The sequence below is a fragment of the Stegodyphus dumicola genome, chromosome 2 (assembly GCF_044657685.1).
Source record: "Stegodyphus dumicola isolate Sdum_Otavi_A_Nest chromosome 2, ASM4465768v1".
Classification (NCBI taxonomy): domain Eukaryota; kingdom Metazoa; phylum Arthropoda; class Arachnida; order Araneae; family Eresidae; genus Stegodyphus; species Stegodyphus dumicola.
Genome location: NC_140769.1, coordinates 213,439,528 through 213,455,761, shown reverse-complemented (window position 1 = coordinate 213,455,761; position 16,234 = coordinate 213,439,528). Strand labels below are relative to the sequence as shown.

The window sequence follows — 16,234 nt, the reverse complement described above, 5'->3', positions numbered from 1 at the left end:
TCTTGCATTAAGACATCTTAAATAATGTCACTGAAAATTTTATTAATAATAAAGAATACAAACATTATTACAATAATACTTGTATATTAAAGTATTTTCTGGTATAATCTAAAATATGTATAGTCATTAATTGGACTTTTAAAAATTTTCATTTTACATTTCATTAAAAAAAAACTATTCAGTAGTATCCTGATAATCTAACCACTTGATACAGTCAAAAGTCGTTAATCCGGACTCGTTGGGACTTAGGTGATTCCGGATTATCAATTTTTCCGGATTATAGATCATCACTTTAAATCTGGTAAGATGGCATGCAGAAATTATAAAATTAAAAATATGAAACCGTAATTTATGAAATAAAGAGTAATTATGATCTAAAGGGTATCAAAATTTACAAAAAGAAAAAGCTAAGTATTTATTTGTTTACTTTATTAAACATTTCTTTCAATGTAAGTTGTTTAATTTGCTCATTTCATGTGATAATACTTTCTCTTTAATTCTATTAAACAGACATAATTTCTTGTTCAGTTACAAAGTTCCGCTGTTCAAGTCCTATAATTGCTGTGTCGAGAATACCGACTAATTTGTCAATCGAAATCTTTTCGTTTTCAATAACATCTGAGTCACTTTCTTCATTATCGGAAGCAAATTATAATGAGGAGAAACTTGATTTAAATCATATCAAGGGCCGAGTACGTCGAGATGAAATACTACATTTAGTAAAGAATTATAAACCAAATAAAATAAAAACATCTGCCCTGAAGATAAGGATAGTGCTGACAGATCAACTTCCAATTCATTGCGCGCCGTGTCGTTTCCCTCCCCCCACAGAGCAGCATGAAATTGATAAACATATTTCGGAATGATTAGATAATCAAAGGATATAGATTTATCCGTTTTTTGCAGCAATTCCACTTTCTGTTTAATGGACTTCGAAACATACTTTCACTTTGTTGATCCTTTATATATTAGTAAATATATATCGGAAATTCTATTTGACATAATCGGATGTTTAAGCTTACTTTTATAAAATTGCTCTAACAGTCTGCAAAAAATAATAAGCCGGATCCAATTCGAAAATTAAGGAACAACGCAATCTGCAACATTAACTGAAATAGATAATTAGATAATTTTAGCTTATACCATCCGTTATACATTAAACGCGCATGCGTAAACGTATTATGCGCATGCGCACATGTATATTCGCAGCTGTAAAGGTCCTATGTGCATGTGTGAACGCAACGCGTGCGCAGAAAGTTTTTAGCTTTGAGGTTCGAATTAATGACTTTTGACTGTACTATCATTTTTCTGTATCATGCATTGTTAAAGTTTTTAGCCTTCCCTGTTTGTTCTGTTGAATTTCTTAAATAATTTTTACTTATTTTAAAACACAGAAGAATCTGCTTCCTGTATATTACTTAAAGAAAATAATTAAGTAAATTCTTAAAATTATTTCAATATTAGTGAAAGGAGATGCAGTGTTTATATTTTTCATGAACTGGTACATATCATTCAAACTTCACATTCCCCCCCCCCATTAAAATAAATAATGTCAGTCTTATCATCTAGTTCTACAGAGTCAACATAAACTGAATCTGAACATTAAATGATGAGAAAAAATACCCTTCAATATCCATTCATCATTAAATGATGAGAAAAAATATCTGAGCAGCAGTAGAATTTAGTAACTAGTTTAATATAAATATAACCAGAAACATATGAATTCGTACTTTCACAACATTTTCCTAGTTAAAAATTTCCTGTATATAATATCCTTTATGCAAAAGTTCATAAATTTTTTATGCTCACTGTAAATTACTTGATGGAAGCTGTGCACTTAATCTTAATATTCAGAGGACATCTCTCATCTTAGCATTTATAGAGAATTCATCAGTTTCATCTTCATATGATGTGTTTAGACTTGTTTCAGGAAGTAATTAGTTGATATCTTGAACTTATTGTCTGTCTGCACTCTGTGTTGCAACTTAAATTTTTATCAATATCCATGCATTAAATTCCTCGTGTTTCCCATTCATATTAATCGGAATGATTAGATAATGCATATTCTGCAGCAGCTATTTTATTAAAAGTTAGTTATATTTAAAGCAATTCTGAATTGTCTTTTCTGAGATGCATTCCCAAAACAGCTGCAGTACATAAAAAAAAGTTAGGTTACTATGTTAATTCATTTGTATGTATATCCATACCATCCATATATAAAAGAATCCAATACTCATATCAGGTAATTAAATACTTTCATCATTTTCATTGAGCTTATAGTTAAATTAGGGCTGTGATATTTGCTGGTAAATATATGATTTCAGTGTGTTTTAAGACATTTTTGTTATGCATTGTGCAGCTGTCAGTAAGAAGGAAAATATAATTTTCAGTTTGTTATGCTATCTCAAAGTCATTCATTACAAAGTGTAGATGCCATGCATGTCTTGAATGATGTTAGTATTAGTAGTATATTGGTAAACTCCTTTAAAGCATTGGGGATTTTTTTCTTTTTCTAGTTCTTTTTTAAATTTTTTTTAACACTTTTTTTTTTTTTTTTTTAATTGTTGCAGCATAAAATAGTCACAGAATCTTCATTTTAAAACTTTTTTAATTTTCAGCTGTAAAATGAATATGTATTTTGGAGCATTATTATAGAATTGTTTCATCTGCACTAGAAATATTTTCAGAACTGTATTTTGTAAACAGTTCAGGCCATTTGTTTGACAACCAGCATATTCTGCAGCAGGTAAATCAGCTTCTTTTACTTCACTATTAATACATTTGTAAACAACATTTTCTTTCGTTGGCTAAATCTGCTGTATATTACTACAGAATCATTTCTTTCTATTTATATGGTTAATTTTTCAACTTTCAGCTGCATCAGTAGACTACTCACTGTCAGATTGTTTTCTAAAATTTTTGTAAACCAAACCTTCAGTACTTTCTAAACCTTATGACTTTTCCCATTACATATCCATTTCATATTTTGCCTTGATTTGCAAGCAATGATTTTTTTAGAATCACGCATAAGAGGGGTTGAGAAATCTTTAACTTTATAGCAGCAATTTGTTGACTGTTTTCTGGGAGTAGGTGATAGTGATTTAATAAATTGGCTTTATATTTTAGTAGTCTCCATAATTTTAAAATGATCAAAAGAGAGTAAAAGTGAGTATAAATGATAAAAATAACTAAAAATGATCAAATACAATAAAAAATGAATACTTTGTAGAACAAAACATTCATCAACATTGGGAGCTGAAAACACAGTCAAGAGAATTTTTTGTTGCATAAAAGCAAGATTATGAAGAATTCCAGTTTCATTAAGCCAGGTAGTCCAGCAAATCTTTGTAAAATTTGGAAAATATGCTACTCTGTACATGGTAGACTTGAACAGATAAGAGAACAGGCCAGTGTAAAATTTAAAATCAGCAAAAAATCAAACTTAGCACAGGGAAAAAAATTCCTGTGAAATAATCTCCCCTCCGCAAACAATTTTTTACTTCTGAAGAAGAGGGACCTATGTCTGACTGTCCTCAAAATTATTGCAGTTATTCAAAATGTAGGCCAAATCAGGCTTTGTCTAATTTTAAATGGTTCATTAAAATCAAAACCAAGCTGTTTGACAACTTAATCTCTGAATTGGCAATATTTCTTTATTGTTTGGTAATATTGTATAACCTATTTGAACCTTATCTGGTCACTTCTATATCACAATTTAAAAATTCATTCTGTAATATTTTATCATATTAATCAAATTCTTGATCACAATAAGCAATGTATTTCCCATGCTTTTGTATACAAACGGAAGAGTTTGGTTTTGCCTAGTTATGGCAATATCAAATAGGATATCTGCCTAAGGGTAAGGTTGTCTTCATGGAGGGCTTTCAATGGGAAACTGGCTAGTATACATGTTACACATAGGGAAAACCACAGAGATGGTCATGTAGTTTGCCAGGATTTGAATCCCGGACTGAACTACCTGTATTCAGTAACTTCAGTACCAGTGGTGAGCTGCTGGTGGGCCCAAATTGAAGACACTTTAGCAATTTGATAATAGTACCCGAATGATAATATTAACCATAATCACATCTAGTGACATCTACTGTATTTTTTTTTTTTTTTTTTTTTTTTTTTTTAATTCAGTATCTAAAATAGTAAGATAAGCTTGCTGGGCAACTAATTTCAAGCAATCAGTATGTTCTAGCACACAGTCTGAAAACTTTTCCTGTTAATCTGTTTCAAAGAAACTATCATATAAACATGTCATGTGCAATTCATTAATAGATATTCCCATTAATACGTAGTTTTTTTTTTTTTTTTTTCTTAATGTTTTATTTAAATCTTTGTTATGTAGCTTTTAGTTCTTAATGTGATTCATATGAGCGGTATAATTAATTCTTGACTGAATTCTGTTTCCAGAATTATTTATATCGTCAATTATGATTTCATTTTGTGTGGGTCTGATGTACTTTGTAAATTTTTTATTTATACATTTTATAATTTTATATTTGCACATTTATTATTACATATTCATTTGCATAATTTAAATTTTATTTAAACTTTTTATTCTAATGCAACATTATTTCAATTCTGTAGGAATGGAGTAGAAAAACTCAAAGCTGGTGTAGACATTTGCTCCAATTTTGAAAGCATTAAACCAGATCCTGAGTAAGTAAAATAATAAATTTGTTTTAAAGTAGTTTAAATATTACTCGATGATATTTATATTTAAAATACTGCTGTCGGTATTGTATATTCTTTTTTTTCCCCCCTAGTTGTCCTCTTGGAACTGATTTAAGTGAGGAAGTTAGAAAAGCGTCTATAAAAGTTAAGATGCCTAAAATTGATTTGCAGGTAGAAAAAGAAAAAGTCTCAGCTACATAATACTAGATCTGTTCTTAAATGTATTGTAAATAAATGTAGATTCTTTCATTCTGCTGATATTTTTATTTACCTATCATTCAGTGTTGATAAATAACATATTACTTCAAATGTAAACTGCACTTAATTTTAAAACTTTTAAGAATAATACAGCTAGGATATGGCTTAAAGTGAAAGTAAATACAGTCAAAAGTCGTCAATCTGGACTCGTCGGGACTTCGGCGATTCCGGATTATCAATTTTTCCGGATTATAGATCAAAGATTACATGCCGAAATTACAAAATTAAAAATATGAAACCGTAATTTATGAAATAAAGAACAATTATGATCTAAAGGGTATCAAAATTTACAAAAAAAAGCTTAATATTTATTTGTTTACTTTATTAAACATTTCTTTCAATGTAAGTTGTTTAAGTTGCGCGCCATTCATTACGCCTGTAATTGCTTTAAATCATATCAAAGACGGAGTACATGACATGAAATACTACATTTAGTAAGGAATTATAAGCCAAATAAAATAAAAACATCTGCCGTGAAGATAAGGATAGTGCTGACAGATCAACTTCCAATTCCTTACGCACCACGGCGTTCCCCCCCCTCTCCCCGTGGCAGAGCAGCGTGACATTGATAAACAGATTTCGGATTTCAAAACATACTTTCGCTTTGTAAATCCTTTACATATTAGAAATATATATCGGAAATTCTATTTGACATAATCGAAAGTTCAAGCTTACTTTTATAAAATTGCTCTAACAGTCTGCAAAAAATAATAAGCCAGATCCAATTCAAAGATTAAGGAACAACACAATCTGCAACATAACTCAATTAGATAATTTTAGCTTAGCTTATACTGTCCGTTATACATTAAACGCGCATGTGCACACACATATTTGCAGCCATAAAGGTCTTGCGTGCACGCATAAATGCCTATGCGCGTGCGTCGAAGCGACGCATGTGCAGAAAGTTTGTAGCTTTGAGGTCCGGATTATAGATCATTCCAGATTATGGGTGTCCGAATTAATGACTTTTGACTGTATATTGATATGATTTCTAACAATCTTCCAATCCCCAATTAATAATTAAGGTCTTAAAAGTCAAACTCATTTTTAAAATATTTATTTTTAATAATACCTGTTATAAAATCATTTGACATTTTATTTATTTAATTTTCAAGTTTTAAAATTCTACTGCAGCTTAAAATGAAAATAATGTGATACTTCTAATTACAACAACAAAACAAAACAAAAAATTTCAACTTAATTCTTTAAAATTAATTTGTAGGTTGGAAATAAATAATAGTAGTCAAAAACCTGTATTAAAATATTTTTTTAAGTTATAGCATTGAAATTCAGTAAAAATTTAAATTATTAGAAGCTTTGAATCTTTCTATAAATGATGAAACATAATTTTATAGTCTGTATATTGAAACTTTCACATGCATATTTATAGCCACTATCTGTTTTTATGGCTTAAAATGCTGCCCAGATGGGAAAGTGGTTAATGACTCTTACTGTCAAACTGAAAGGCCCAGGTTCAAATCCAGGAAAAAGCATAGATGTAAATTGTCTCTCCCTTCACAGAAGGTAATGGTGGCTGCCTATTAGATGCCTGCGTAATAAAATGGCCATTGCTTCTGGCCTTAGTAGTAGCCACAACCTTAAATAGCTAGTGCACACACACAAAAAAAAAAAAAACTGTATAGAATGAGTTGTCACATCATTTTAATGTTTAACAATAGTGAAATATGAAAGGATTTAATACAGCTTAGCTGCTAACCTTAGAATTGAGGAGGGGGAGTGGTTTCCAATGCAACTTTAAAAGGACGCCCCTAGCAAATTTAATTTAAAAATTACTGAATAATACGTAACTCACATTATTAAACTAAGTATAACGTGATTTGGATGTAAAATATATTAATTCATTATTCTACATTTTTTTCTTATTTTAAATTATGCTTTTTGTCTTTGTATTTGATGTTATAATTTTCTTAAAATTTCATAGAAATGAAAGTACTATAAAATACTGAGTAGGGAATAAAAGCTTTTCTTTACAAAAGTAATTTTAAATATGATGATGATAAAATTGTCAAAAAAATGTGCATATAAATATAATCACAAAATAAACTCAGTAATATACCATTTATAAATTTAAAAACAAATTCAAACATGATATTTTGCTGCTAATGTTTAGTATTTTACTACTGTTACAAAATTAAATACAAACATTTACCTATTAAACATTAATTCTCATAAATAGAATATGTACATAAGATCTCTGTAAGGTATTAAAATACACTGGTTCTAAAAGCTAAGTAAAAAAATGGAAAACTGGTAACTCAAAAAGTATTTAAGTGAATTGGGTGAAACTTAATAATAAGATTTATCAGTGGTAACTTAAAAGCACAAGAAAGTGTTATACAGAATATTTACATTTTATGATATCAACAGGAGCTTAAAATCTCCTAAATTTGGGCATACAAATTAAATACAAAAAAAATTCAGTGGGATTAATATTGGGAGAGTGTACTAGCCATTCCATTTGGACCGTAGTTTCTTCTTCAAGAAATTGGTGCACAAGGCGATTTGTGTGAGAGCGGGCATTATCTACTTGCAAAATGAAGCTATTGCCAATTGCTGCAGTATACGAACAAACGGTAGAATCCAGTATATCGTTCCTGTACCCCTGAATATTGAGAGTTCCATGTGGCAGCATATACAGGTCTGTGTGCCCACCTAAAAGCCTCTAAGCAGGTTCTTGAATGGGGAGGAGTTAAGGATACTCCTTCCCATTCAGGACTTATCAGTGAATAGCATACACCTCCACTGATTTTTGTCTAATTTTTAAATTACTAGGTGCCTAATTCATATGCTCCTTCTGGTGATGGGAGGTAAATGGCACACACACCTCTTTCATGCAGCCTTCTACATACTGTTGTGACCTATACTGTCCTTCTTGTAGCAGAAATAATAACAGATCTATGCTGAGATGGTGTTGCAGTTCTGTTGTGCATGAATTAAATCACAAAACCATCAGACTCTCGTTGACCTGCATCTAATCTGCCATTGGTTCCGTAATGCAATTCGGCTAGTAAATCTCACCTCAATATAATTTTTACACTTCGGCTATCTCAAAATTGTTTAATACACTGTTGTTCGTTGAATAGCAATTCCCTTCTAAACTACTGACTTTAAGCTGTATCATATTTGTGTAAAATGATGCTTACGTAGTGCTACTTGATGCAGCTTGCTTTTATTTGTAACATATCCAAATTTCAAGAATTTTAAACTACTTTTAACTGATATATCACGATTTTTCCAAATTGTTTTTGAAATTTTGGAAACCATTGTAGTTTAGATTGAATAAAAATTAATTACATTGAAATTTTCTTTGCATTTCCTTTTCCTTCAAAAATAGTGATTAGAAATTCTTCTACAACTGAAAGAGATTATCTAATTTCGATTAGATTTAAAACCGGGAGATTTGAGAAAGGTGAAAAATCGGGAGTCTCCTGGTTTTACTGGGACAGACAGGCTGGCTGTATGGGAATTTTCTTGGTTTTTCCCTTGCGTAACTTCATTACAGTAATCTTTCCTTGAAAGGTCTTCTATGAAGATGTTCTTATGCTTAAGTAGATAGGTTTACTAGTAGTCTAGAAGTAAAAATTGTTAAACACTAGGAACAAAATGCATTAACATACAATTGGGGGTAAGTTTTACTTTTTCTGACATCTCTTTTCTAATAATTTTTACACTTAAAAAAATTATTGGAAACTAGAAGGATTCCTGCATTTAGAATATGTTTTATTGCTGAAATTTGCATGCTGAATTTCAGTTCAGTTTTCTGCCAAACTGATCGAACTTGTGCTACATATATATTATCCTTCTGAATCATGGTCAGACCGAAGATTTTGTGGTTTTGCGCATTAACAGAAGTGAAACTGGTAACTTTACAATGTAAGAATTCTGCTTATTTATTTATTTGTGTTTTTAATATATTAGTGCTCTATATTTCTTTTTTAAATGCCTTGAAGGAAACTTCTTTAAAGTATCTATTTTCAGTTTGCAGATTTGACATTCTAGCAAAATAGAAAATATTCCCTCTTTACTTGTAGCATAATTTGTAACAATTTGCATATTGTTCTATCATTTTGAACTCACAAACTCGTTCTCTTCAGAGGGTTATGCAGATTTTGAGATGAGCATAGGTATTTAAGCAGTTAATTGGAACCGGTAGTTGGTCAGGCAGTCGTAGCCTGCAGTTGTCTTTATATCAAATGCCTGGTTCGGCCTGAGTTGGAGTCTTCTTGAAGAATGGCAGCTGTGTCTGGTCATAACCATGGCAGTTCATATCGATGGATCCACGGAAAACAGTAGCCGTTGATTATTAATGGAGTAAGTAATGACGAGAAAAGTCCTGTCCTAATCGGTAAGCTAAAGATTTTGACCTTGTGTGATAAAAAATAATGAATTGTGGTTCCTCCTAGGATTATCTTTGAAATATGAATATTAGTTTTGTCAAATACACTGTTATCTTTATATTTTTGTTTGTAATGCTCAAAAAGAGACTCGTTAAAGTTTTAATGTTAAACGCTATTAAATCTTGGCCGGCCTGCATGCAAGTATTTCTTCCATCTCGATAACTTGGGAAAGGAAGTTAGTGGCGCTTTGTAATTAGATTCCGTAGAACTAACAATATTGGTCACATTAATCCAGCGGCCGAGTAGTAAAGTTGCTGAACAGTGGTAGTTCGGTTCAAGGTTCGAATTTTTCGAACGGGCTGGCTGTATGGGTATTTTTGGGGTTTTCCCATGTGTAACATGTATATGAGCCAGTTTTCCCTTAGCAAGTTTCCACGAAGGCATCCCTTCTCTTAGGCAAATAGCCCTTGAGGCTTTGCCATAATCATATAAACCAAACCACGTTAATCCAAACATCTAGAAAAAGGCTCAGCGAAAAGTGCCATATTACTGCAAGCTTCATTCATAAGTGATCTGGTGACGCAAATGCGCAATTTCATCTTAAATAGTTCTTATTTTTATTAAATATGTGTACTAAAATCTCCACATGACAGTACATAATGGAATAATATATCACTTTTTCTTCCTTTATTAAGTATATCATTATATATTCTGTATGTACATTGTCTGGGAGATTAATTATGTATTCTGTACTTAGATTTTCTAGACAATTAATTCTTAAACTAGTAGGTTAATCCTTTCTATTTAGCCTAAACTTGGTTTAAGTATTAGACTGGAATCAATATCTGGAGATTAGTTTGCAGTTTCTTGAAATGTTATAACTTTTGTATATTTGAATGTTAACTTTTTTAAACTTTAATGTAGTTCATTTCTTATCAAATCCTGCCATACAAGCTGCTTGCTTCAGAGTTTTCATGGTTTTCCCTTTTGCAACATGAATACAAGACAGCTTTGCTTAAAAAGTCCTCCACAAACGCAATCCTTGTCTTAGGTAGATAGTCCTTACATTCTTTGCTGAAATATAAACCTGGTTTTACTGGGGGAGTTAGCAGTTTTGAATGCAGAATCTTATTTCTTGTACAATTTGTTTTCTCCCTTTTCCTGTTCTTACGCATATGTTTATTAACATCATCAGTGTTTAAAATTAAATCAATGTCATTCTTTTCAAACTTATTTAAAACATTTTTATTGTCAAGAAATATGTCATACAGCTTATATCTCATACCGAAACACTCCAGAAACTCGCCTCGGATGTTGAAAGGCTGTTTGATCTCGTCTTTTCGGGCCGCCCATCATAAACTAGGGAAATCTTTTCCCTACAATACTTTATTGACGGCATTTAGGATCTTGAGGTATAGAAAAGCGAATGCCGGATGTCAAGAATTTAAAAAGCGCTTTGAACACTATGAAATTTGAAGCAGTTCAGCAAGCAACTTGTAGAACCCAAAGAATCTCTAAGGAGAAGAAGTAAAGGTTCCCCGGGGCAAATGTGGCTCCGTCAGACCGAAGAGACACATTATGTATATCCCTGAAGTTTACTTTAAAGGGGCAAACCATTCCAAAGCTATCCACCCTCCGTACCTCACTGCGCATGTGCGAAATAACGTCAGGAGGCAACAAAGCAGCATCAAAGAATGCAGCATGCCGTCGGCCATGTTAGCAGTCTTTTACCACGTTGTTCGAAAACGTTCTTTGTTGTTGTAGTCAGAGGTACTTGGTTTTAGCTATGTGAAATTCTTTTAAAGACTTTTTAAATGTAATGCTGTAAGTGAAATGGTTTTGGCTATTGGGTGAAAACTTTGCTCTTGGTTTTCACAATGGTCATTCCAAATAATTGTCTAAACGTTTTCATGGTAATTTGTTTTTAAAGTTGTTGTCGGATAATTATAATGTATTTCAGTGTTTTCAATTTATTTAGGGGTGCCTTTAATTGTCTTTAAATATTTTTTTTCTGTTTCAGTTAGTTATTGCAAATTTTGCTTTTAAAATTTCACTGTAAAATTTTAACTATGCATCCATAAAAATTTATTACGTTTTGTATGGCATGTGTTTTCCCCCCTTTTAAGTTTACAGAAGAAAAGAATTAAGAAATTTATTTCATTTAAATTTTGTCTTCGTACGGCTCGCTGTTTAAATTGAAAGTAAAAATTGGACAGGATTTCTATAATTAGCCCCAAAATTCCAACTAACATATTTTGCTCATAAAACTCCAGAAATGTATGAAAATAAAACATTTTGAGTTATTTCAAAGTAAAAAATTTACTATCTTCTCGAACTGCGCTGTTTAAATTTCACCCTGCGCTGGTGTTTCACTGTATAGCCGTGGCTCTTCGGTACAGCGGCGCAGAGGCGAAACAGGTTTACATTGCGTCTATGGAAGCTTTCATTCTTCTCCTTAGAGATTCTTTGGTAGAACCTGCCACACAGTCCGAGCTGCTCAAATCATGGAGGTAGGAAGTTAGATGGAGTGGCCCTAAACCGGTTTACCCATACGCTGCTTTGAAGCACTGGCGATCCCTTCTTTGGTGACCAAAACATTGGGCAATATACCATTGAGTTCAATGGATTTTAACACGATCGGATGTAAATATTTTGTAATTACCTCGGAAATATGCATATAAATGTATATATTTTCTTTTTCTACAATACTTCAGAGTCCTAAGTATATGAAAAGAATACATTTTGAAATAACATTTCATTTTGAACGGAATTAAATGCTATACTTTTCACAGAACAATTTGCTCAGAATGGTTTAATTTGAAATATTTTCACAAGTTTTTGTTAATTACATTAGAAAAAATATTAAGGTAATTCGATTTGATTCGGTTAAGGATTACAAAAATTAAGATCAAAATTTATTGTATTATTAAAATTATGCATTATTTCTTTTCTATTTATAGAGCTTCTTCCTAAAATACTTTCTCAAATATGACATGATTTTTTAGCTTCTAAGGCATCTTTTAAATCGAAAACTATAAGTCAGTTTATAATTAATGCTCTATTCGGTCCATTTCAAATTAGAGTACTTTTTAATTTAATAGCGAAATACTTTAAATAGTACTTAACTTTCTCTGAATATTTCTGAAAGAGAATAAAGTAAGGATTATTTTTTAAATATTATTTAAAACTTGTAACTGACTTATTGTAAAATGTAACGGGAATAATTCTTTTAATTATACTTATTAGATTTTTTTACCCTTAATTTCAAGAATACGTATTCCAAAACTCTTCTTTATTACTTTCTTAAATACGCATCTCATAGAAATTGCTTTACAATACTTTTTAACAGATTGCTTTCCAGTACGAACAATTCTTTCTTGAATAGTTTTATAACGTATTTGTAAACAGGATGTCAATTTATGTTTACAATTCAATGTTAAGGTTATTATATATTTAGATACATTTAATAATTAGATTTCTTCCCGTTTTTCGATTTGTATGGAACTGTCGAAATACTATCAGAACGCTGTCAAGCGAGCTTCTGAATGTAAACAAAAAACACCCCATCTGGTGACCGAAGCTTCGGAGCAGTGCTTCACTTCTAATGCCGGTTTGGCCACTCCTTCCTGTCTTACCTCCATGGCTCAAATCCAGTAGCTGGTGGATCAAATGACTACCCGCCTAGACGACTTATTCAGGCAAGCCAATGCCTTGATGAGGAATAGGAGTAGCAACAAACGACCCTAAATGTGCTGAAACTGCGGTGGTCCACATACGGTTGAAATGCAAAATATCCTAGGGCACGGGAGCTAAGACCGCTCCCCAGGAAGGAGGCAAATTAATGACCATCTCCCGCAGTGGAGGTTGCCAGGTATTGAGAAGTCCAATTTTAAAGCACTTTAGATTTCTGCAATGAGTGGCGGCAGTAATGGACTTTTCATCATGGGACATCAATGGAGTTCTTGCAATATGGCCGTCGATATTGGAGCCAATGTTACCATCATCTGAAATATTTGGCTCAACAGTTTGAAAGTAAAGTCATCTGAAAGCCGCCCTGCGTTACACTTCGGAATGTGTGCGCTGATAAAATGACATCGCTATAACGTTAAATGAGAAATGACAAGAAAATGACGGTTTCTAAGAAAATGACGCTTACCATCACACGGCATACGTGGCAAATATTACAGATCCTTGCATACTCGGTATAGATTTATATAGAATATACAGTGTTTCTTTGGACTTTAAAAAAAATAACAAATTGAACTCTGCTTCTGAGGATGTAACCCTCAAATAATGGTGAAGGAGTTAAATAAGTCCATCAAATCATAGCTCAAGACTATATCACAATACCAGCAAGGACAGAGTTCTTACTTCGCGGATCCATCGCCCAAAACGGAAATTACCAGTACGGTGTATTGGAATATACTAAGAAGTCTAGCACTGTGCGTGGAGTACTAGTAGCTTCGACACTTGTCGACTTATGGAAAATAGTTATTCCAGTAAGAGTTGCCAACGTGAAAATCATTAGGAAAGATAAAATGGTTGCAGAATATACTCCAAATGACAGCATAAAAGAAACAGTAACCCTCCAGAATCTTTGTCTTCAGAGAGCATTATATCAGACTTACTGAAGAATGCATCAAGTTTGAAAGTCTCGTTCACCGTCACACGGCAAATGTGGCAGGTATTGCAGCATACTCGCATTGAATTTTCTAAGAAAATGACGGTTTTTCCTTGGACTTTTAAAAATAACATTGCATCCTGCCTTTGATGACATAACCCTGTTTGGAATTAAAGATGAAGGAATTAAATCCCTCCACCAAACAGTAACTCAACGCGATGACACAATACCAGCAAAAATTGGTTTTTTACTTCTTGAATCCGTAGCTGGAACCAGAAATTTTCAGTACGGCATAATGAAATACTTTGAGAATTGTAACAGCCTGAAAGTGGTCGCAGTGGCTAATCACACCACCGACGTTCGCGCATGCGCACAATCAGTCCAGGTACCAGCATTTTACGCCGATTTCCGTAAGGCAGGCGGTAGCGAGAGCAAAGGTTGTTAACCCTAACTCAGCAATAGAAAGGGTTGTTAATAGTTCACCAGCAAGAGAATAATTTGCAAGTAATAATTATCAGTTACGAAGACGAGGTCAATCTGTATACATAATAATGTTCAGGAAATGATTAGATAAAATAGGGATTTAATGATGGTTCTAATTGCAAGCGAAGACGTGTAATTAGTTAAAAAATCTTTAATGTATTGAGAAGAAGGCTACAGAAATTACTTAAATTCTTTTATTTAACAGAGGAATTTTTATGCAAACTTAGACTCTAGTCTTATACTATAGCATAGGACTGTCAGAATTTATTATTCAATAAGAAAACTTACTGAAAATTATAATATTCTTATATATTCATCACTTTTTCAGTATCCACACATGTTTATAGGTTCAAATGCCATATTTCAAATCAAAGTTATTTATGAAATAAAACCTTATAAAATCTGATAAATCATTTCTGTGTGCAAATTTTTAAATTTAAATCTCTTACATTAAATTTTTTCTGTGTTTTAAATTACATCCCATTATTTATTTCAATTTCATTTATTAATGTGTTTGTACTCATATTTCAAAGTTTTTTGAAGTACTTTTTGTGTCCTGAAAATGCCAAGTATTTCCATAAAAAAGTAAACAGGCATACAGAATTGTTAACAACCACTATTATATGATTAATTTTTCATTTAATACTTGATTTAATCGTTTTTAACTTATTTAATGTATAAATTTTCTACACAGAAAAATTTTCAAAGAGGGATGAATTAAAGTCTTGATTGCGCAAAACACATGTTTGAAGCTAAATGTTTTCTAAGAAGTACAAAAAATGTAAACAAGATTCCCCCCCCCCAAAAAAAATCAGTCATTTAAACTATTCCAACCGTTCAGGAAAACGATAAACATTGCGAACATAAAAATCTGCATAGAATCGGCCGAAAGTGGTACTAGTAGCCTCAGTACTCGACGACCTATCGAGAACCGTCATCCCGCTGAGAGTTGCAAACATAAGTGATAAGGCGAAAGTTATTAAGGAACATGACCTGGTGGCAGCATGTACTCCGGTGATCTGCGTTAAACGAACCAACAGTCCTCCAGTGCCGGTTTCTTCAAAGATCCCAAAATAGGAGTTATTGCCGAAGGCACAACCACGTGATGAAGAAATTCATACGGCGCATCAAGCAATATCCAAGACGTCTACTGATTGTTAAACGGGAAGAGGTAGGAAAACTTCTAAAGTATATGCAAGAAAAGGACGTTAACGAGCCATCAGCAAGTCCTTAGGCCTTTTCCGCCGTTCTGATCAGAAAGGTGGCTCAACTAGATTTTGCATTGTCGCCGGTTGAACGAAGTCACGAATAAAGACAGCTACCCTCTCCCTAAAAATGACGATATTCTGGAATTCCTTTCTGGAAGCAAGTGGTTTTCGAGTCTTGATTTAAAGAGAATCGATATTGGCAGGTAGAGATACATCCAGATGACCAAGAAAAGACGACATTTATTACAGGTCAGTTATTTGCCAGTTTAAAGTGATGCCATTTGGATTATATAATGCGCCAGCCAGGTTCGAATGCCTCATGAAACTGCTGAGAGGTCTTTCCTACGAAACCTGTCTGATATACCTGGATGACATCATCGCCAGGAAAGGTTTTAAAGAGCATTTAGAAAATATTAGGAAGGTGCCTCAGAAATTGAAGGTAGCCAATCGAGAGTTAAATCCTGCCAAATATAAATTGTTCAGACAGGAACTTACTTACCTCCGATAGGTCATCTCTGCCGAAGATGTGAGTATAGATCCTGAAGAAAATGTCGGCAGTTGAAGATTTGAGATACTCGGAAGATGTCAATCAGCTGAGAAGTGTCCTGGAGCTTCGTAGCTAA

At 32.6% G+C, this 16,234-nt stretch overlaps 1 protein-coding gene across 3 annotated transcripts in view; it reads left to right on the top strand.

The window, feature by feature from the left end:
• Nucleotides 1-4,932, top strand: part of Tcs4 (Threonyl-carbamoyl synthesis 4) — a 500,068-nt gene extending 495,136 nt beyond the window's left edge. For all 3 annotated transcript variants that reach the window (XM_035371848.2, XM_085811721.1, XM_035371847.2), the window contains exons 7-8: nt 4,597-4,668; nt 4,776-4,932. In XM_035371848.2, the coding sequence (XP_035227739.1) occupies nt 4,597-4,668; nt 4,776-4,884 (181 nt within the window). In that variant the 3' untranslated portion in view covers nt 4,885-4,932. The remainder of the gene's footprint in view (nt 1-4,596; nt 4,669-4,775) is intronic.
• The last annotated feature ends 11,302 nt before the right edge of the window (nt 4,933-16,234 follow it).